Source organism: Indicator indicator, chromosome 3 (genome assembly GCF_027791375.1).
Source record: "Indicator indicator isolate 239-I01 chromosome 3, UM_Iind_1.1, whole genome shotgun sequence".
NCBI classification, from domain to species: Eukaryota; Metazoa; Chordata; class Aves; order Piciformes; family Indicatoridae; genus Indicator; species Indicator indicator.
Window position 1 is genome coordinate 51,620,484 of NC_072012.1, and position 23,736 is coordinate 51,644,219.

General features: G+C 42.2%; 1 protein-coding gene across 7 annotated transcripts in view; it reads right to left on the bottom strand.

The window, feature by feature from the left end:
* Nucleotides 1-1,193: 1,193 nt before the first annotated feature.
* KCNC2 (potassium voltage-gated channel subfamily C member 2) overlaps nt 1,194-23,736 on the bottom strand; it is a 106,205-nt gene continuing 83,662 nt past the window's right edge. Inside the window, exons 2-4 of one of the 7 annotated variants that reach the window (XM_054399478.1) lie at nt 9,417-10,347; nt 7,033-7,200; nt 1,194-1,303 (exon numbers count right to left, since the gene is read on the bottom strand). In XM_054399478.1, the coding sequence (XP_054255453.1) occupies nt 1,194-1,303; nt 7,033-7,200; nt 9,417-10,347 (1,209 nt within the window). Of the gene's footprint in view, nt 1,304-2,366; nt 2,429-3,177; nt 3,315-7,032; nt 7,201-9,416; nt 10,348-23,736 lie in introns of those variants that run through there. The other 6 variants (XM_054399482.1, XM_054399481.1, XM_054399479.1 and 3 more) reach the window with 6 other exon arrangements.

Consider the following 23,736-nt stretch of genomic DNA (forward strand, 5'->3'; position numbering starts at 1 on the left):
GTCACAACTTCTGTGTGAGCCCTGGGGTCATAAACAAGGAAGATTTTAACTTGTTTTAGAAGGCCACTCATGCTTGGTTTCTAATGACCTCACCAAACTGGTTTGAGAATTAGGATGGCCAGTGGCAGGCAGGGGACCTGGACATCTAAAGAATGCGCATGAGCCACTTCAGAAGATACGTTCCCATTTCCTCCCCAGGCCTTTTGCCTTTTATTCTCCAATTCAGGTATTACATTTCCACTGGTTTCCACCAGGATTGTGCATGCACCTTGACATGTTCACAGGAGTTTCACGATACAGAGTTTCACAACTGGGACAGGTCCCTACAATCAGGACATCAGGGTGACAAAACAGATTCTGGAGAGTTTCCCACTGAATGGGGTGGAGAGAACGTAATTAGCACACCACAGCACTACAATGCCTCATAAACATAGAACAGATTCATTTGCCACAAAAATCACAGAAAGTAGCTCATCAAAGAATATCTCTTTTATGTAAAATATACATTTGTAGAATATAATTTTAATACATCTCTTAGACTTATTGATGTTGGGTTTGCAACACTTTGAATTAAAAGCAAAAAAAAAAAAAATACCAAAAGAGTCTTGCTGCCAGAATTTTATTTCTCATAATACTTCTAATTTGAGGTAACAATGAAAGAAGACCGTGTGCTGTGAACAGAGTCAGTGATGATTTTCTGCTGTCACATTTCTGCTACCAAAGTGAAAACTGAAGACTTGGCATGTACACTAGAGTTCATACAGATAGAGGTTATGGCAAACTGAGAAAGCAAGGACTTAATGCAGACCTACTCTGGTCAGGATTGTGAGCTCTGCAAAATCTATCATTACTATGACAGAAGCCAAGACAGATGGAGTTTACGTCACTATTGTTATTAAGTGTGTGTCTTTGCATGATTCACAGCACAACTTACTGCAGGAACCAGGAAGAAGATACACAGGGGGGTGTGTCTGTGCGTGGAGCCTTAGCAATGATGACTTGAATTCAGCTTTCCTGGATAGACGCAAAGCTGATACTCCGTGCGCACAGGTTCTATTTACAGCTGACTCATCAACAGTGACTAGCCTCACCCCTTCCCCTGGCAGCAGCAATTATGAGCAGTCTTTAATCTTCTTCAACAAGCTCTACTTCCCATGGAAAGTCTGTGACCTCCTTGAGGCATGAGTTGTTTGTCAGGGTCCATTCAGCAGCAGCAGTTTCTTTCCAGTACAGTCCTTGGTATGGCTAAATTCCATTGTCCCTTTTTCAGCAGTCACAAATCCATGATAAATTCTGTATAACACTGTAGTTAATATAACAGCAGCACCAGATAGTATATTAATTCTTTTGCTAAAAGCTGTTTGCAGTTATCTCTCTATTGACAATATTTTACCAAAACTAAATCAATGTACATCTCTAAATACCAGAAATTTATCCTTTGATTAATACATTGTCGTACAAGAATTCTGACATGCAGATCATGCTGTTGGACTAGGCTATATACATAAGAGCATAGTACATGGTCAACAATAATTTATATTCCTTTCCCTAACAAAAAGAAAAAAAAAAGCATGACAATGAGGGATTATTCAACAGTCTGAAGGATCTCTTTAAATTTGGGTTATTATGGTCTTCCCCATGTTGTTCTAAGACTCTACCATTAAGGGTAATTTTAACTCACCAGCCCAGAACATTAAATCTGCCATTGCATTTGTCCCATTACATAAACAGAGATTAATACTGAATGAAAAAGCCACTAAAGGATGAATGGTTTCAAAACCATAAGGAATACTGGTTGCAAGGAGGAAGACTGATGCAATAGGCAACCGATCAGTACGGTAAAGCCACTACTAAATCCCACTCAAAAAAATCTTCAGAGTGCTCATATGAGTTAGTCTATAGGATACTAATTTGCACTTGAAAAATATACAGATTTGTATCTGTACACATAAGTATAAACCATAGGGGGAAGAAAGGAAAAGGAGAAAAATGTCCTTAGTTAATCTTAAAAGAGGGGAGCATTTTAACAGGATCTCTGTGCTTTATGGAGACAGATGGAGAATACAGTAGACAAGCTGCAAAACAGACAGACAAACAACATATAGGACAAAGCACCTCAAAAAAACACTGACTGGAGACATTTTTGAAGCTCATGAGTTGAAGACTTGAGAACCACTACCCTCTCAAAGTGGTACAAAAAAGCCCCCAGTAATTTTCTCCATTTTACTTGGTACTCAGCCTGTGAAAATGTTGAAGACCCCTGGAGTAAAGAAACGACTACATTACCAAGCAGCACTTGCTAGCTTAAAATTGCAAGTCTGGATGGCATTTACCTTTCTTGCATGTTTTGTGCCTTCCCCAAGCCATTAAGAAAGAGATCTGGCTTCTGCTTGCGTGTAACCAGTAATGACAACCTCTTTGCAGTTATCTGTGTGCAAACAACCGGAGACATTCAGAACTCTGATACAGTAATCCAGTACCAAAGTAAATTAATCACAAAATAAAGCCATTTATAAACAAATAGATTGTTAAAAAAAAATAAAGGATACACAAAGAAAAACAATCCCACATGCAGACCAGTTCATCAGTGCTTTCATTTCAGCAGGATGGTACAATGTGAGAACACACATCCAGAGCCCTCTGTGGTCTCCACAATCAGCAACACTGCTTGTCAGGTGATGGAGACAGGATGGTCCATGCAAATGAGCAGACCCAAGTCACAGTGTGTGCAACCAAGACACAATTCCAGACATCTTCAGAATAGATTAGAGTCACAAGAAATGGAGGCTCAATGGAGTGACAGATCATTAGTTGGAAGCACATTATTTTAAGTAAATCTCCCTGAAGATATGCTTATTTATTGAATATACTGGCCCATTGGCATCCACTAACTGTCCTTGTATTGCCACAGGAAAGGAGGACGATATAGGAGATAAAAGGAGAAGCTCTACCTTAGGTCATCTTTAAAAGCCAAGACGAAGATCTTCAGCTACCAAGTGGCATTTCTTACTACTGACAGTCGTATTATGCAAGAGTTATACCAGATTTTTGCAGCCTATGGTAATGGCTACATTTATTTACCATATGTGGTAGCCAGCATTTGAAATAGCACTATGCAGTAGCACTGTGTAGCAGCACTGTGTAGCAGCACTGTGCAGCTGACTGATGCCATCTGGGTTACAAGATGGAAGGGATAGGTGACCGAGAGCGCCTTAGAGGACAAGGCGAGCTGTAGGGTGATGTTACTGGAGACAGCCGCAGAGCATTGCCTGCCAAGCCAGCTATGTTGTTTAAGCTTCGAGACTTTTCATAGCCTTGTATGAGAAAATGCACAGACATCAGTTGGATTCAGCCAAACAAGAGACAAATAGTACAATGTAACACAATCCAAGGAGCTAGCTGGGATTCGGATGGAACCTGCCTGGAAAAGAACTCAATCCTGAGACACATTACCACCAAAAGATATTAATAAATAAAATTATTTACCAATTAATGCAGCTGTTCTATCCCAGAAAATTCAAGAGGCCATCTCACCTGCTCTTTGACATCTGACCTTCCACTCAACACCACTCTTTTGGCTTCAGCAGGGTTGCACAGAGCACAAGGTTACTGGGTGAGCAATCTGGCTAACTGTAATCAAACCCCCGTTCAGACAGACTATAAAATCTGTCAGAACTATATAATCTCTGCTAAATCCAATTTGAAATAAAGGATGATTTAAAAATAAGTAGCTCACAAATCAGATAAATTGCATGCAATGTGTGTAAATTCCTTCTGCAGAGGACTGACTGCTATTACATGGGAAAGAAGCCCCATCCTCAGAGAGAATCAGCCCTCAGGCTTTGTGTCTGATACTGAATTATACCAAGATAGCAGTCTGACATATTTGCACATGCCTCCTGAGTGGCAAATTTAAAACAACGGACTTGTGCTCTTTCTCCAGCTGACTCAAATGAAATAAATAACATTAATCCACATCAGCAAGTAGTAAATAATAAAATATTAGATGAGGCAATCATAATGCTTCACAATTTGGAGGGAACATTGCAGTTGCAGATGCTTCCATTCACGTGCACTGTGAGCTCTAGCTACCTACATTTTGCAATCCTGCAATTTTTTTCACCTTGTACAGGCTCTGCTGTAAAGAAACAGAAATCACTGCCGTTCACTCCATTGTTATCTGCATAACCAAGTACTTTCAATAGCATCTGATATAGCTCACTTAGGAAGAAAAGGATCTATCTATCCTTCTGGAGAGATACACCAGCAAAGCAACACAAAGAAGGCAAAGCCAGTCAGGACCTCTCTCCTCAAGCAGATGGACACATGATTCACTGCAAGCATGAGGATTCCTACTGATCTCAATGGCACTGTGCTTCCTTGAAGGCAAGCGTGTGACTAAGTACTTACTTACAGTGAAATACTAAAACCGTTCCCACAGAAACTATCAAACATCAATGACAGTACAACTAAACATTACGTGGGAGGTCATCAGACACTTTTTTAATTATTAAAATAGTTACTGACTCAAACTCCTGATCTCCAAATAACAGATAGCTGTTATCGTCAGGAAAAAATGTATCTTACATTCTCCCCTTGTGACAATCAAGATATGTCTTACCCACTGCAAACTGCATACTGTAAAACTAAAAGCAAATGTGTAATCTCAAGTCTGCTCAATCATTCTGCAATGTTGTCTCCAGATTGCAAGGATAGGTTAGACTGTGATGCTTCACAGCCTTCTGATAAGTTTTGAAAACAGCCTCCAGTTTCTAGGTGTTATCAGTATTTACACAGATCAGAAAGGATCATGTTTGAAAGGGGTATCAAGGGGAAGCACAGTGCTAGGGTATGCATTTAATCTCCTCTGCAATCATAACACTTACTGAAAAAAATAGATCAAAATAATCAGGTAGCTTTTTTATACAGAAACTAGGAGAGGTTTTTTGTTTTTTTTTTTTTTTAATATGTATTTTTCCTGCTGCTTTTCTAATGATAAAAGCAAATAACTGATATGTGAATATGGTAAAGATAATAAGGAAAACAGGAACTCCTAAAAAATGAAAACCATATAAAAAACAGAAATGGATCAGAGATACGATCTAAAATTCATACTTTATTGGTGTGTTAGCAGGGTTTGGGTCAGCTCTGAATCAGCACTGGAGATAAGATGTTGATGTAAAAAAAACTTGGAATAGATGATCACTGAAGACAACCAAGAACCAAAGAAGGAACCAAGCAAACAAGAAGGATGTACCAAAAGAAAGAAAGGGAAAAAATAAACCACAAAAGTAGTAGACTTGATGTGTGAAATAAATTCAAGTATTTAAAATCATTTGGATGCTCATTTTTTGCTTATGAGCTGACTTCCCTACTATGTATGACATAAACTTGTAAGATAGTGGCTAAAACATTTGAGTCTAGATTAAGGTTATGATCAGAACCAGTAAAAGAGCATATTTCTCACTAAGAAACTGCCAGTTCTGACCTTAGGCTCCATTTTTGTAGTAAAAACTATGAAACAATTTTCTCTTGAATCTAGATTTTGAAATTAAAATGGTCCAAATATAAAATATGTTCTATTGATACCTGAATATGTCTCTAGTAGCTGATGGGTAACTTCTTTTATTATTTCTGATTAGCTCTAATGATGATTACTGTCAATGAACAGCACTCAGGTGTTCATGGTAACATTCCTAAAAGAAGTTAAGAACCTTATCTTGCAAGATACCACAGCAGTTTGCCTTATTCAGGTGTCCCTGACCTCCTCAAAGATTGGTCTCTTACCTTTAGATATATCTAAATAATCCCAGTTGTTGAGAAGACAGTGTGAAATGTATGCTCAGAGGAAAGCATCTTAAATCTGTGTAAAAGTGTGTCTGCAGTGAACGCCCACTCAATCTAAACCTTCTGATTAGAAATATGTAATGTGCAGGAACATAGAGGCAATCACACTCCTTACAAACACCACACACTTTGAATCCTGGTTGCACATCTGTCTTCACAGCTTTAACCTACTGAAATCATGCTTTTCACGTGGAAGAAGAACATGTGAAAAATAACCCAGGAGGATTCTTTTAGGACCTGTGGCTGGCTGAGAGAGCTATGTTTGCTGCACACAGAGCAAATTTACAAAATACTAATCTCAGGCACTCAGGAATGCAAAACCTGTTGGAATGATACAATTTGCCAGGAAACCAAAGCGATTCTTACCTAAGGAAATGGCAAGACTACTATTGGCATTGATGAACTGGGGACTGCACCCTGAGGCTAAGCCTTAGCCATAGCCAGATGTGGTAGCCACACCATCAGTCACATGGGCAAGACATGCAAGGACAGGAGGTTTGCAAACTCTGCTTGGGGAACCCAATCGTGCTGAACAGTGAGTAACCAGATTCAAAGAAACTGAACATCAAGGAAATAATCTTTAGCACCTTGCAAGGTCACACATTGTTTACTGTAGTTGAATTCTGGTTGGGGTAGGCAGTCACCTTTTAGCATCAGTGATGTATTATGGATGAAATATTTTGTGGCATTAATAAACTCAAACTTTTATTTGAAAGAAATCTAAATAGTATCTCGTGGTATGCTTCAGTGTGCTCAGAACAAAAACATTGCTTACTTCTGACATTTCAGCCTTTCAAGTGTAATTGATTCCGTGATACTTTTTACTAAGTGATTAATTACAGGCCAAAGTTATTAAATGATAAATCTTTTAGAATGACAAATGGTACTGAGTGATGAGTGGTTAGATGATCAAGGTCTGAACTGCAGGCTTTTCCGTTAAAGGAAACAGATACATGAAGACACAAGTGAAATGAGGGCAAACATCAAGCACATTTTGTGAAGACCGAAGATGAGTGTTTCTAAAAGGAAAGCAGGAAAAGAATAACTAGGAGTAAAGAAAAAAAGTATACATTGTGAGTACAGTCTTGCCCCTAAGAGCATTGTGCACATCATTTCACTCCAAGATTGCTTTTCACAAGCACACTACTGAGTAACCTTTTATGATCTAATGAAAGAATTCCATACCTTTCCTGATCCCTCCATCAGTAGCACACGTGTAATCCCCTGTTGTCAGTAGGAAACATGTTCCCCCTCTTCTGTTTTTGTCTCTTGTACTAGAGCGTCTGATGGGAGGGAGCCTTTCCCCAGGTGAGAGTGGCTGCTCACTTCCTGCACTGTCTTCACCTGATAACACTGGTTAAAGCACCATGCCCATTTACAGACGAGAATGAATGAGGAAATGAGACATCACAAAGAGCTTATGCTGAATGCTGGATATTCCCATCACTCAAAAAGTAGTTACAAGGTAAATCATCAGAAGAAAACAAGATAGCAATTCACCATTCATCAGTACAAAATGGCAAAAGAAAAGAAAAATGATTAAGAATAACGATCTTCTGACTCCTAAATCTCATAGTAAGCTAAGATGACAAAAGGAAACAATCAAACCAAGGCTCAGTTAGTTGCCTTTTATGGACTGTACCTTTTTGAAGTACAGTCAGCCTTGGCTATTTCAGATAAGTAATTATGATTCTGTCTATCCTTCTTGCTAAACAAGAGGCCATGTCAGTCAGTTTTGCTTAGAGTATGTTATTTAGCATATTTTAAAGATAACCCTTGCTCTGGGAGGGTTACACATTTGAGATGTGCTACTAAAACCTGTCTGTCAACACACTTCACTTTCACTTCATACTTAGCACCCTTGCACTGCTTGTCATTGTACATACTCAACATTAAATGCTGTCTTTGGTCTCTGGTTTATTTTGTCTCACCCTTATCTTTCCTGATTTCCTGATCCCAAGGGACTCTCTTTTTAAATTTTCTACTATTTCAGATTCAGGCCATGCTTCAAGAAAAAAAATATCTCTGCTCAGTACAGCATATAGCAGGTAATAGCATGTTCTTTACTTCAGCTTTACCTTTGCATTTAAACATAAGAACGTTGTTGTTCTGAACTGTAAAGCTATGTTCAAGGCCATGTTGAACTTTGACATTTTGGGCAGAATTAGTGACTCCAATATCATTCACTACCAGAAAAAAAAAACCCTACGGTGCAGAGTGTGAGTGGTGGCACTGCTGAAGAGTAGGACTTGATGGCGTGAAAGAGCCCTTGTCACTGCCAGGTTAAAGGTGTTTTCTGCAAGTGGGTACCAGTGGGTATAGTTAGCAAAACTAACCATACTCCACCTTCAGTGTGAGTTCTTTCAGGGGTTCCATTTATTAAAGAGATCTAGGGTGTTCAAAAAGCTGTGTTAACTTTGTGAACATTCATTCAGAGACTGAAACGGAGTTTCTTTGAACGTAAATGTAACAGCACAACAGACCCAAGATGGATATTGTTCAAAGATCAGTTTTTCAGCTTCTTATTTCTAGAAAACAGATATCAGTTACTGATTGGCACCAGCCATGGGTGATTTTGCTCCTGATACTCTTTATCAGCTTTCCAAGAGGAATTTAATAGCTGGTATGTGAGTTTAGTAATCAGATTGGGCTTGGTTTAATAATAAATACATTCAACAAACAAACAAACAAAAATAATGTGCTTGCTGCTAAAAAAATTGTTTTCATTATACTGAGAGATAAAAATTCCTATTTATTTTTAAAACTGGAATAGGGGGCAGTGGCTTGGAGGTGCAAAGGCTGTCATTTGCTATGCATTTTCACAGTGATTAGCACAAAATATTCCTTATCCACCCTTCGGAACTCTAATGAATACAGTGATGTAAGTCATAAAATCCACACTAACAGGGGCTGCCATTTTCACTTTTCTTACAAATTCCACATCAGCTATGCTATTGTCATTCAGTTAATAGTAAATATCATGCAGTGTCTCATCTAACACAGATGAAGAGGATTCTTCTAGCCAGGGAAGCAGAATGCCAAATGTAAAGAAAGCTAGAAAGAGAATTCCTTTTTATTTCCTATGAGTGCTGGGCTTCTGTTGTAAAGCACCTGCTCCTTTTAAATGACTGCTTCGTTGCAGGATCTTGCTTAACAGGCCACGATGTGGCACGGGCAAAGCTGACACAAGAGACAGACACTGAGGCAAAACACCATGGAGTCCAACAGGGTGGGACATGGTGGCTACTCAAATAGTCACAGTCATGCAGGAAAACAAGAAACATCCATACAATGCAACAAACAACAGGCAAAAGAAAAGGTTGATATCATCAGCAGGAAAGCATTCTCAACAGAGCAAGCAAAACTGTATAGACCAGCTCCATAGAGGTTTGGGAAGGTCACTACACCTACTTTGTCCTCTATGAGACTGACACAGGCAAACGCTGGTGGGGAGAAGGCTGAGAGCTATGTCTTCTCCTGACAGAAAGACTGGCTGCTTTCTGAGCCCTGCCAAACACACTGGTCTATAAAGTGTTTTCAGAAGGCATGCATTTCCAGTGGGCTCCTACCTGATGCTCTGTTGTGTTCCATCAGCTGGCTGTCCTTGCCCAAGCAGATGTCCCCCTGCGTGCTATTGCAGGCCATGTTCAAATCGGTCTTGCAGAAGGTGGGTGAGCTGGCTTGAGGAGCAGGAGGGATGTGCTTCTTCCGCTTCCTCGGCAGTTTCTGCTTTGCCATGGCCAGGGAGTAGTACATCCCAAAGTTGTTAACTATCACAGGCACGGGCATGGCTATGGTGAGCACTCCTGCCAGCGCACACAGGGCGCCCACCAGCATGCCTGACCAGGTCCGTGGGTACATATCCCCATACCCCAGGGTGGTCATGGTGACTACAGCCCACCAGAAGCCAATGGGGATGTTTTTGAACTGTGTGTGCTCACTTGCTGAGGGGTCATTAGGCTGGGCTCCCACTCGCTCTGCGTAGTAGATCATGGTGGCAAATATCAGAACACCGAGTGCCAGGAATATTATCAGGAGCAAAAATTCATTGGTGCTGGCTCGCAGAGTGTGGCCCAGCACCCTGAGGCCCACAAAGTGCCGGGTGAGCTTGAAGATTCGCAGGATCCTCACAAACCTTACCACCCTGAGGAAACCAAGCACATCCTTAGCAGCTTTGGAGGAGAGCCCGCTCAAACCCACTTCTAGGTAAAAGGGCAGGATGGCCACAAAGTCAATGATATTTAAGAGGTTTTTGATGAATTCAAGTTTATTTGGGGAAAAAACAACACGTACTAAAAATTCAAATGTAAACCATACCACACAGACTCCTTCCACATATGTCAGGGCAGGATCTGTCTCTATCTCATACTGTAGCACAGCTTCTGTCCCATTGATGACCTGCTCAGTTTTGTTTATAATAGTATTGAAAGCCTCGTGTGTTTCCAGGCAAAAGGTCGTGATTGAAACTAGGATGAAGAATAAAGAAGCAAAGGCGATGAACTGAAACAAAAAGAAGAAAAAGGGACATCAGAAACACACAGCTTGTCACATTAATTTAAAAAATGTCAGTGCTCAGTATCAGCCTACTGATTCAGCTCCAAATGATTCACACATTTGTATGCAGAAAACTTTGTCTCTAGGACAGAGGAGAGCAGCAGACAGCTCTCACAAGTAGGCTAGGAGTCTGGGAGCTGGAAAAGTCTCAGTGAGGGACAACATGACAGGCTGTAACTCATTCAGAAAGGGACAGCAAATTCCTTAATCTGTGCTAAATCATCTGAATTCCACCAGGTTGTCAGGTCACCTTACAAACAGTCCACAAACAACACACCAACCACAGGAGGAATTAAGGCTGTCTACCTCTCACATAGTGGAAAATAGAGCTCACCTTAATGGTATTTAGATTATGGTTCAGGAATTTAGAGCTGGCCTGAGAGGCATCTCATCTAGGACCAGATCCAAACACTAGGTTTTCTTTGGATTTTCAGTGATTCACAAGAACAGGATATTTACTGATAGAAACTCCCTTCTGTGTAGCAGGTACAGCCTATTATATTCACAGTCATCCACCACTCATACTCTTAAGAGTGAGAATAAACCTAGCAGAAGTCACAGGATCCCAGGATGTTAGGGGTTGGAAGGGACCTCCGGAGATCTTTGAGTCCACCCCCCCGCTGCCAGAGCAGGAGCATAGAATCCAGCACAGGTCACACAGGAACACATCCAGACAGGGCTGGAACGGCTCCAGAGAAGGAGACTCCACACCCTTTCTGGGCAGCCTGTTCCAGGGCTCTGCGGCCCTCACAGTGAAGAAGTTCCTCCTGATGTTGAGGTGACGTCTTGTGCTGTAGTTTCCATCCATGTCCTCTCACTGCAGCAGCAGTGAGGATCCACAACATCCACAATCTTGCTATCGAAGTTACAAATCCAGGACAATCTCACCAAATAGGGAAATGCAAATTCAGTTCTAGTAGAGGTACATGAATAGGTAAAATTCAAATAACATGGAGATAGCCCTCACAGAGGACTGTTAAGGGTTTAAAGATCATTTTACTGCCTGATCTTTAACTCAATCACCACAGTCAAGCCCTGAAGAAAAGAGAACATTCAGGACAGGATTTCATAAAAATTAATACTGAGCCAAACAGCTGGAGGGGCAGATAGAAGTTTTTTACCCCCAGTAAAATGTATCCAATGAAAAGGTGTTTTGAGGGCAGCTCTTCCTTTACTGCAATGGTTAACTTCTTTTAAGTGTCACTACATTACCACCATGTCAGTACTCCAACAGCAACGGTGTGGTACATGAATAGCTGATGTGTTTAGATTCCTCCCTGAACCAGGATTTATAACATGTCATCAGTGTGTTTGCTATGTTAAATTTTCAGCTTGATAGACATAGCCAGCATTATCACAGAAAAATATCTCCCAAGACTTGAAGCTTTTCGAAGGTGTTACAGACACAAATAGACAAAGAGATGCCTGAAGAGGTTTTTGAAAAGATCTGGTGCCTCGGTGCCTCCTCGCATATTTAGCAGCTTGAAATTTCACCATTACATAAGATCAAGAAAGAAACACATTTGTTTCAAAATAGCAGCAAATGACTAACTCTTTTGGCTTGGGATTTTTATCATTTGAAACTGCTACTTGTTAGTAAAATGGGAAAAAGTATGACAAGGATCTCGGAGTTTGAGGCAGGCTCTTCACTCTTTTTAATATGATTTAATGTAGTAAATAAACCTAATGTATTTCCTGGTTTTCTTAATACTACTTACATATCACTCTTTTAATCCGCTGATTCTCAAGCTGAAACCAAGTACTTTAAGGAAGACCAGCAACAGAAAAAAATATCATATTCTCTACTAACACTGCACTGGATCAGCTTGCTTAGAGGCTAGGTTCCAGTGTTACCGACAGAAAAAGAGGCAGTAGGATGCTGGTACTTTACCACACCAAAGCCTTAAATCTCGTTGAAACAATCTAGATAAGAAGGGAGACAGGAGGGCAGCCATAAGCAAGGACATCTGTTCTGCCACTTTAATGCGGGCTGCAACACTGCAGCAAAGCTGATTCTGTACTCTGGGTATCAGTCACTCAATTTAGTGTTAGCACTCAGATTTGGTATGTGTGCCACAGGACTTCATTGAGGCTGGTACAGTACTGAATGGCTGCATTTTTCTAACACAGAACATTAGTTAGACAACAAAATATTGTCTCTACAACCAGTAGAGAGAATTGCTTTTAGTCTGAAAAACATTTAAATCTGTAATGCAAGTCTGCCAGATTGATTGTTTTCAGACTCATAAGAGACTGAATGTAATAACCCCTCCATATATCTACCTATATGAGAGATCTGCATCTTGTTTATGGCCTCCTTTCCTGAGACAATGAAATGAAGTTATTACACCAGGCCCTTCAATTACAAATGTTCTAAATCTGTTATCTTTCAGAAGAGACTGACTCAGGAACTGATCACTTGTCATCCAGCCTGAACTTCTAGTCGCTATCTAAGCAAACAATCTTCAAGCTGTCTGGCTGATGTTTACCAAACAGGCTTTTCTGTCTTGGCATTAATCACAACATTACTGCACACTCATACCTAATTTATTCCTCGCACCTGGCACCAACATCCCCAAAACAGCCTTGGTCTTGTGTGACATAACTAGAGTTAGCAAATATAAACAGATTTATACAACCTAAGATAATTAATCTCAGCAGATCTTAACGAAACCTCTCCGTAAGGTGGCTTAGAGAATTTATCGGACACTGAGCCACCTATGGGCTAAGAATGACACTTGGGAGGATCACGGAGCATCCTCCAACACCTTTTCTACACAGTGAAGGAGGTAAAAAACAAACAAATCTGTGGAGGTTGAGAATGAATTAAGCTAAATCAGCACTGTAGTTTGTAATCTGGGGGAAACAGATAACATACTGGGTAACCTCTCTAATGGCAACACTTTGGTGGTTTTGAACAACTGTGAATAACTTCGAACTGAAAAGCCCTGAAAATTACTTTCAGCCTAGCCAAACCAAACTTACCAACTCAGATATAATAAGGATTAACTGTACACTCAGCAGTGCACTGACCTAATAGCATGCAAATAATCAGCATTTCTTCTGGGCTGTGATTCAGAAAGAGTCCATTCTGGTTCATATCCTTTCCAAACAATTGCCAGATTCCAGGGGATTAATTACAGGGAGAGCTGCATGACAAGCTGTTTATTACTGTGTTGCTCAGCACTAACACTGTGTAAGGCCACAGTGCACCTGTGTACTTGGTAAAGCAGACTGAATTTTTTACTGTGCACATCCACTCAGCAGTGCTTCATTATCCCCAAAGGAAGAAGTCAGCCATTTCCAAAATCCACTGTGTATCCTACTCTGTTATCCTAAAGATCAGCCTCTTCCAAAGGTTAGGATAAAAGCAGGAAAAAATCCTATTAGTCTGGTGACATTGATGATAATCCAAACATTTCTATTCACAGCAACGTAAAACAACAGAATGCACACTTTGGGGTACAGATGTACTCATGCACACAACAGCGTCTATTGAATCATAGAAGAGGTCGGATTGGTGGGGCCTCCGAAGGTCATGTAGTCAGACCCCCCTGCACTGAGCAGGGACATCCTCCATTAGATCAGGTTGCTTAGAGTGTTGTAGAGCCTGACCTTGAATATCTCTAGGGATGGGGTCTCATATGTCATTGGTATTGAGCAGGCACTCATTCCTCTTATCTTTTGTTGTGTTTTGCTTTAATCAGAACACATATCATAGAACCATAGAATGGGTTGGGTTGGAAGGGACTTTAAAGATCATCTAGATCCAATCCCTCTGCAATGGTCAGGGAGACTTCTTACTAGACCAGGTTGTTCAAGGCTCCATCCTATCTGGCCTTCAGCACTTCCAAAAAGGGGCATCCACTTCTCTGGGCAACCTGTTCAAGTTTTCTTTCCAATGCAAACTCAGACATGAGGCAGGTTACACAACCTCTCATTGTGCTGTGATGGAGCCAGGGTCTGAGCTCAGACATTCTAAGGTTTATCAGCTTAGACGCTGCCAAACTAAAACAGCAACAGAGAGAGAAACTGATTCTCATACTCAGGTGTGTTATTCATATTTGTAGAATCAGACTTACACTGCTCCATATTCAAAATCTGTCTGTCCATTCTGTACCCTTCAGACAGACTAATGCTGCACACTGTTTAGCGTTCCAAGGTGGACAGGTCACAGTCAGCAAAGAGGTAAATGCACAGTTAATCGTTGGTAGTCACAGTCATCTTTACTTATTGTTTTATAGTTAAGTTTTGAATAATACCTGTCATGACATTTCAGTATTTTCCCAAAAGGAGTCCATATCCTGCCTGTACACAACTTGTTCTGAGGTTGGATCACACCATCTCCTCCTTCAGCTCTGGAATGTATGTTTTCTAACATGAGTATCAAACAGCAGCTTTTAAGGTGCAGTTAGTTGAGTGTCATTCCAGGAGTTAGAAGGCTTGCCCTTGACACATTAGACTACAGAAAAAGAAACCTACTGAATATTTAATAAGCCCTTAGAAATACATTTTATATTCTCTAATGCAGGTACAGAATTGCCTTTAAAGAAAATGGATGACAATGTTGCTTTAAGTGAATATCTTCACAGGCACATTATAAGACTTGATACATGCATGTTGTCAGAGTTTAAAATATTAAAAAAAAAAAAAAACAAAAAACACCAAACCAATGACCTTCACCACTACAATTAGCAGACTAGAAATACAACTCTAGGGAGACCTTCAGAGAAGAGCTACTGTGTTTTGTTTCTTACAGAAACCAGCGGTGACAGCTTGCTCACTGTCGAGCAAGCCCCAAATGCTGTTTTCATTACAGAAGAGTTTACTGAGCAGCTTAACTGACCAAAACAAGAATGAGGGTCAGGAGTTCTTTGCTCTCCAACCAGACCATTCATGCTAAACAGAACCCTCAAAACAGAGTAAGATCTCTGTTGGATAATAAAACACTTTGAAGTAAAGCAGGTTTTCTTTCTTTAATATCATATTCATCCTGAAAATAAAAAATAAACTTCCACACTACAGAGACTTAAAACTTCTTTTCAGTGACACCTGTTCACATCTGTTGAAGTCTCATCTTCTCATAGTTCAGAATATGATACAAATTGTCTGAGAAAATAAATTATATGTTTTCTTCCTTCTGCTAACCTTCTGACCACAAGAAGTAAGCTAATTAAATGCATCCAATCACACTGAATGCAAGGTTTCATCTAGAGACATTCATTACAAAACTGCATTTTTCAGTTTTCCCTGTGTGCACTCTCAGACTCATTGATCAACACTACTTAAAGGTGATTATGAGTGGTTATACCAAAATGAACTGTCCCCATCATAAACATTACCATCTGATATGGACTAACTTTGCTTTTAACATTTCAGGAAAGAAAAGTCTTTGTTCCCATCAAGCTTCCATATATTTGTCCCACAATATTTTCTGCAAGCCTTTTTCCTTCTTCCAGGAATTCAAAACCCCAGTTACTTTGTGGAATCTCCTACTGTTTACAATTAGTCACAACTACCTTGCAATGCTGAACTTTAAACTTGGTTTTATCATTGCTTAGTCATAGAAAACTGAAGCCTTACAAAAAAAATAAAGTTCAAATTGGAATGAAGTCACAAAAGGAGATACAACTTCCAGCTTTAAAAAGAGCTGTCACTGGGTTTAGATTTGTCAGGCTGCCCTCATTTCTCATTTTAACATGGTAGATCTTTTCCCCTCTATTTCATTTCATCTGGCTATCAGGAGACTTCTGTAATCACACTGTGATTTCAGAACGAGCTCTTCTGATGACCTTACCTCTCTGTATGGCTTAGTGTTCTGTGGGATGACATCTAAATATCAGCATTCATTTTACACAGACACAAAGATCTCACCAAACACATGTCTTCACGACTCCATCTGTCAACACTCCAGCAAGCTCCCCCTGGCAAATTATCATTTCACACACAAAAAAGGGAGAAGCCACATATGGTTTTTATGGTGTGATGCATTTCCGGTGTAGTCCAGCTACTGAGTAAGAGTGTAAGTATTCTGAGTAAGAGACCAAATACCACCAGTAGCTACTAAGCAAACTGCTGGCATTTTAAATACAAACTCCTGGTAAATACACAATTGCTTCATCTCTCGTATGTCAGAATCTCTCACATTACCAACACAGTATCACAGATCACAGTCTCACAGTATATCAGAGGTTGGAAGGGACCTCAAGAGATCAGCAGGTCCAACCCCCCTGCCAGAGCAGGGTCACTTAGGGTAGTCTGCACAGGAATGCATCCAGGTGGGGTTTGAAAGTCTCCAGAGAAGGAGACTCCACAATCCCCCCTGGGCAGCCTGTTCCAGGGCTCTGTCACCCTCTCTGTAAAGAAGCTTCTCCTCATGTTGAGGTGAAATCTTCTCTGTTCAAGTTGGAACCCATTGTTCCTTGTCCTATCACTGTGTACCACCGAAAAGCGCCTTCCCCCCCCCCCCCCCCCCCCAACTTGACACCCACCCCTCAGATATTGATAGACATTGATCAGATCCCCTCTCAGTCTTCTTTCTCTTCTCCAGACTAAACAGCCCCAGGGCTCTCAGTCTCTCTTCATAGGGGAGATGCTCAAGTCCCCTAAGCATCCTCCTGGTTCTCCCTTGGACTCTCTCCAGCAGGTCTCTCTCTCTCTTGAATTGAGGAGCCCAAAACTGGACACAGTATTGCAGGTGTGGTCTCACCAGGGCAGAGTAGAGAGGTAGAAGAACTTCCCTAGCCATACTGGACACCTTTCTTGATACATCCCAGGATCCCCTTGGCTCTCTTGGCCACAAGAGCACATTGTTGTTGCATGCAGAACTTGCTGCCCACCAGCACTCCAAGGTCTTTCTCTGTGGAGCTGCTTTCCAGCAGAGCAGCCTCTAACCTGTCCTGGTGCCTGTTGTTATTTCTCCCCAGATGCAGGACCCTGCACTTGTCCTTATCAAACTAAGAATCATAGAATCATAGAATCAACCAGGTTGGAAGAGACCTCCAAGGTCCTCCAGTCCAACCTATCACCCAGCCGTAAGCAATCAACTAGACCATGGCACTAAGTGCCTCATCCAGTCTCCTCTTGAACGTCTCCAGTGATGGCGACTCCACCACCTCCATGGGCAGCCCATTCCAGTGGGCAATCACCCTCTCTGTGAAGAACGTCCTCCTAACATCCAGCCTAGACCTCCTCCGGCACAACTTGAGACTGTGTCCTCTTGTTCTGGTGCTGGTTGCCTGGTAGAAGAGACCAACCCCCACCTGCCTACAACCTCCCCTCAGGTAGTTGTGGACAGCAATGAGGTCACCCTGAGCCTCCCGTTCTCCAAGCTAAACCACCCCATCTCCCTCAGCCTCTCCTCATAGGGTTTGTGTTCCAGACCCCTCACCAGCTTCATTGCCCTTCTCTGGACACGTTCCAGTATCTCAACATCCCTCTTGAATTGAGGAGCCCAGAACTGGACACAACACTCAAGGTGTGGCCTGACCAGTGCTGAGTACAGGGGAAGAATAACCTCCCTTGTCCTGCTGGCCACACTATTCCTGATGCAGGCCAGGATGCCATTGGGCACACTGCTGGCTCATGTTCAGCCTACTATCAACCAGCAACCCCAGGTCCCTCTCTGTCTGGCTGCTCTCCAGCCACTCTGTCCCCAGCCTGTAGCACTGCATGGGGTTGTTGTGGCCAAGGTGTAGAACCCTGCACTTAGCCTTGTTCAGTCTCATTCCATTGGCCTCTGCCCACCCATCCAGCCTGTCCAGGTCCCTCTGCAGAGCCCTTCTACCCTCCAACAGATCCACACCTGCTCCTAACTTGGTATCATCTGCAAACTTACTGATGATGGACTCAATTCCTTCATCTACATGATCAATAAAGATATTGAACAGGATGGAGCCCAGCACTGATCCCTGGGGGACACCACTAGTGACTGGCCACCAACTGGATGTGGCACCGTTCACCACCACTCTCTGGGCCCGGCCCTCCAGCCAGTTCTTGACCCATTTCAGAGTCAATCTGTCCAAACCACGAGCTGCCAGCTTTGCCAGGAGCTTCCTGTGGTAGACAGTGTCAAAGGCTTTGCTGAAGTCCAGCTAGACTACATCCACAGCCTTCCCCACATTCACCAGACATGTAACCTGATCATAAAAGCAGATCAGCTTGGTCAGGCAGGACCTGCTCCTCCTGAATCCATGCTGGCTGGGCCTGATCCCTTGACCATCTTGCAGGTTCTGTGTGATTGTACTCAGGATGACCTGTTCCATAACCTTGCCTGGCACCAAGGTCAGGCTGACAGGTCTGTAATTTTCTGGTTCCTCTTTCAGGCCCTTTTTGTGGATGGGCATCACATTGGCCAGCCTCCAGTCATCAGGGACCTCACGTGTGAGCCAGGACTGCTGATAAATGATGGAGAGTGGCTTGGCCAGCTCATCTGCCAGCTCTCTCAGCACCCTCGGATGGATCCCATCATGAGGTTTGCCTGCAGCCTGTCCAGGTCACATTGGATGGCAGCACAGCCTGAGGGGTGTCAGCCAACCCCCCCAGTTCTGTATCATCAGAATTGTTGAGGGCACTCTCGATGCCCTCAGCCAGGTCGTTCATAAAGATGTTGAACAAAACTGGACCCAGTACTGATCCCTGGGGAACACCACTGGCCACAGGCCTCCAAGTTGACTCTGTGCCACTGATGATGACCCTCTGAGCTCTGTTGTGGAGCCAGTTTGCAATACACCTCACTGACAGCCATCTATGCCACATCTCCTGAGCTTTTCTATGAGGATGTTAAGGGAGACTGTATAAAAGCTTTACTGGAGTCAAGATATATGACATCCACTGCTCTGCCCTCATCTAACCACTTGGTCATAACTTCATAGAAGGCTATCAGGTTAGTTAGACAAGATTTCCCCTTGGTAAATCCATGTTGGCTACTCCTGATAACCTTCTTGTCTTCCATGTGGTTAGAGATGACCTCCAGGATGAGCTCCTCCATCATCTTTCCAGGGACGGAAGTGAGGCTGACTGGTCTGTAGTTGCCTGGGTCCTCTTTCTTGCCTTTTTTGAAGACTGGAGTGACATTTGCTTTCTTCCAGTCCCCAGGCACCTCTCCTGTTCTCCAGGACTTTTCAAAGATGATGGAGAGAGGATCAGCAGCTCTCTCAGCACTCCTGGATGCATCCCATCAGGGCCCATGGATCTGTGTGTCTTCAGAGGGTATAAGAGATCTCTAACTCTGTCCTGACTGGCCAGTGGAATGTCCACATCTCTCCAGTTCTGCTCCCTTGCTTCTAGAGACTGAGCTTCCTGAGGGCTGGTTTTAGGAGTGAAGACTGAGGCAAAGAAGGCATTCAGCAACTCTGCCATCTCTGCATCATCAGTTCCTGTCTCTCCCCTCTCATTCAGCAGGGGCTCACCTCTTGCCTGCTCTTCATTTTATCATTGATATATTTGAAGAAACTCTTCTTGTTCTCCCTCACCCCTCTGGCAAGATTCAGTTCCAGGAGGGCCTTGGCTTTCCTTGTCGCATCCCTACATTCTCTGACTACATCTCTATAATCCTCCCAATTGACCAGTCCTTTTTTCCACACCAGAATCACTCTCCAAGATTAAGGAATACATATAGACACAGCATTTAAAACAAATCTTTACAGGAAAACAAGAACATGATACATGAAGTAGCAGGCACCAAGACCAATTTATTGTCTCTAAAAATCTTTAACATATCCCCCTCCTGGGGGAGAAGGTAGAATGTCAGCATTAAGATGTTTTAGGAATGGCTATGTAAAGATTTACAGCCCAGCCTTAGCATTCGAATTGGGAACTCTGGTCAGTCTCTTCCGGGTGGTTCCCCGGTGACAGGACAAGGAACAGCAGGTGCAAGCTTGGACACAGGAGGTTCCACCTCCACACAAGTATATACTTCTTTACTGTGAGAGGGACAGAGCTCTGGAGCAAGCTGCCCACAGAGGTTGTGGAATCTCCTTTGCTGGTGACTTTCAAAACCTGCCTGGATGCATTCCTGTGCAGACTACCCTGGGTGATCCTGCTCTGCAGGGGGGTTGGACTCAGTGATCTCTGGAGGTCCCTCCCACCTCCTAAAATACCTTGATTCTGTGGTAATAATTTCTCAGACAACATCAAGCCACACTTGGTAAAGTCCTTGCCAATATTTTCATTTTTATCCTGTAAAAGATAATTCAACTCTTTTCAAATCCACAGTACAGTTCTTCCTCATTTCTACTCTCCTGATAACATCATTTGACATTCAATTTAATAATCAACAATCTGCTGCTGTAATTCTACACATAGTCTATTTTAATGGGGAAAAAATCCATCTATCAATACAGCTTTATTGACATAGTTTGTTTAAGAACAACCTGTAAGTAATATGCTGTGCATAGGTTGCTAGTGCAGGAGTATTTACAGCTCAGGGTGGATACCATCTGCATGTAGTAGTGGAAACACACATGTCCTCTTGCTTGCTCATTGTTTCCCCCTTTGTTATTTTTTTACAAAGCAGTTGTCTTTCATTGCCAGCTGAAGCACAAATAAAAAGGTTGTGAATCCCTCTTTCCATATTCAAAAATCCAGATCTACGATGAAGTCACTTCAAATCAGCTGCCAGGTAAAGCAGTACTCTGACCACCTGTCTGACTCAACAGATCTGACACATCTATGTTTTGAAGCAGATCACGAAGAAAACCCAAGTTACAAATGGTACTGTATTTTAGTTGCATTTAGGTGACATCTGCATCTTCCCAAAGGATTCAAAACTGCCCAAATAGAGACACATCCTCTGCTGCTCAGGATGGAAAACATTGTCTGTGAAGCAACTGGAAAGAAGCCGACAATGCACTTCAGAGTGGGGGCCACACCTCACACTGTGGAAGTCCCCAGGACAGAACTGTCTGTTCTCCAGGACATTCCCTGGACTCCATCCCTGGCTGCCTCACAGCCAAGAAAATTACTGATTTTCTGAACTATTGGTGCCATCCCTCAACAGACAGATTAGAATGATCTGGTTGTTGTCCTACTGAGCAGCTAAGTCAAACACATCATACTGACACACAACTTGTATCCCACTGCCTGTTTTTCCCTCCTGAGGACTCAGCAGAACCAACTGAAAAGCAATGATGCTGCCTTCTTTTCCCTATTTGAGTTTATCAAGCACGTTTCACTTGTGATGGTTCTGAGCTGTGACTATTGCAGCAATGTTTCAGGTCTTACCCAGCTGTGCTGATTTTTTTAGCTAGGCATTTATATTCTAACAAGGATTTTTTTTAAAGGCTCAATTTGACCTTGCCTCATTAAAAAAGGTCTGCATGGTTATGTGGTCTCATAAAAAAACTGCTGCCACTCATTCATTAAACACTGCTGTAAATCAAACAGGCAAAATATTTCCAGTGGCTACAAAAATGCAGGGGATGTTCTCCCTGGAGGCAAGGCAATAGTGAGAAAACTAGGAAACCTCAGGCTATATTCTGGGTCTGGTATCAGACACTCAGAGGCTCCTTGTTACTGAAAAAACATCTCCCAGAAAGAAACTAACATTCTCTGAGGGGCTGCAGAAGGCAGATTTAGAAGGTTCTATTTCAGTCAATCCCAAATTTACCTGCTGAGTCAAATTAGCCTTTCTGAATGCTTTGTTGCCCTTTCCTAGCCCACCTGCTGTTCACAGCATTACAGTAGAGATTAGGCTCCTGGACTTGGCAACCTGAAATACTACACAGGCCCAGTAGATAACAGTGCCGAGACTCAGCAGTCTCAAGTTCCCTGGTTCTAACATGAAAAGCCTCTAGGGAGTATGGATTTCTTTTTCCTCATGTGCCCACAGCTTACTCCTTTCAACATTTCAGAGTCCAGTGTGCCCCTGCCCTGGTGCTGTCCCCTCCCTGTCCTTCATTCTCTTTCTCAGCCCTAGCTTTACTCAAGTTTACAGTTGGATCCTGGATTTTCTGCCTCTCTTCTGAACAATTTATTCTTACCTTATTTGTATTTTGATATCTTGTGTCTCCACTCATTCTTTGTTTTCATATGCAGCTGGCTCTCTAGAACTGATGCACCTCCCTCTTCCAGGGTCTTCCTCCAGCCTCAGCCTTTACTTCATTTGCTACTATGGCTCTTTGTCCCAGGCTGTTTGCTCAACCTTGTCTTCCTCCTAGTCTCTTTCTTTGTATCTTTCTATTTCCCTTCACATTTCTGAAAGATTTTCAGGCCCTTCTTCTCTGACATAAATCACAAGCACCTTCTCATTTCTCATCTCCCAAAGCAACTTCAGCTTCCTTCAGCTCCAGTGCTAATACCACCCCAAGGTCTCCTGGTCCTCGAGTAACTTTTCTGCTTTATCTCTTCACTCTCAGGTACTTTTTCTTCTTCTACTCACAACCTCATAAGGACTTCTATGACAGTGTACTTCCTCTGTGTGGTTTCTTTGATCCAAAGGGCACACATGCTGCAAACTCACCGAAACAATAAAGTATATAATTTCTTTCTCCAAATCTGGCCTCACTTTGAGGATGAAAGCTTCCTCCCCCCCACATCAAGTAGATGCCAGAAAGCAAAAGAGAACATGGGATATGTACTGACCTTAATTAAACGACTCTACCATCTAATAAAATTAAAACAGTTCCTCTGCAGAGAAAGATTTATACCTTTCTGTAGTCAAATCACTGGGTAGTCTATAAATAAAAGCAGTGTCTCAGCTTTAACCTTTCCTTAGACCAGACAAGACAACATCCTTGGAATTCCTCCATGATGTCACAAAAGCCTCTGAAAAGTCTTCTAAGATTTAAAAAAAGAATCCTTCAGATACCTAAATTGATGAACTCTGCACCCTAACACACTGGTGCAGCTGAAAGAGTGATGCACTTGCAGAACAGTTTGAGGTCAGAAGGGCATTTTTATGAGAGGGGGAAGGATAAGGCTGTTATAGCCCCTGTACATGATATACATGAGTATGTTTCAAGATCACAACACAATCACGTAGATCAAAGCTAAATTTAGAGACAGTGAATTATTCATTGCAGCAGTAGTCAGCTAGGCTTGTCCGGACTCTCGGGAGCTGAGCACATCAGCCCAGACATCACCGGTTTATACATACACATTGCTTCTTCAGAACTATCTTTGGGTTCCGTGGTGCCAGAACGTTCCATTGGTGAGCCAATTGCCCAGAGTCTTGTTGAAGGGTTTCCTAAAAATAGGTAAAGAAACCATAGGTGTCTTGCTTGCAGTTTTTTAATACAGTAAAATTCCATTTACTTCTGTTTCCAGTGATGCAGAAGTGACAGTTCACTTGAACCAGAAAGGGAACATAAGAAAGAGAAAAGCCACCAGAAGTAC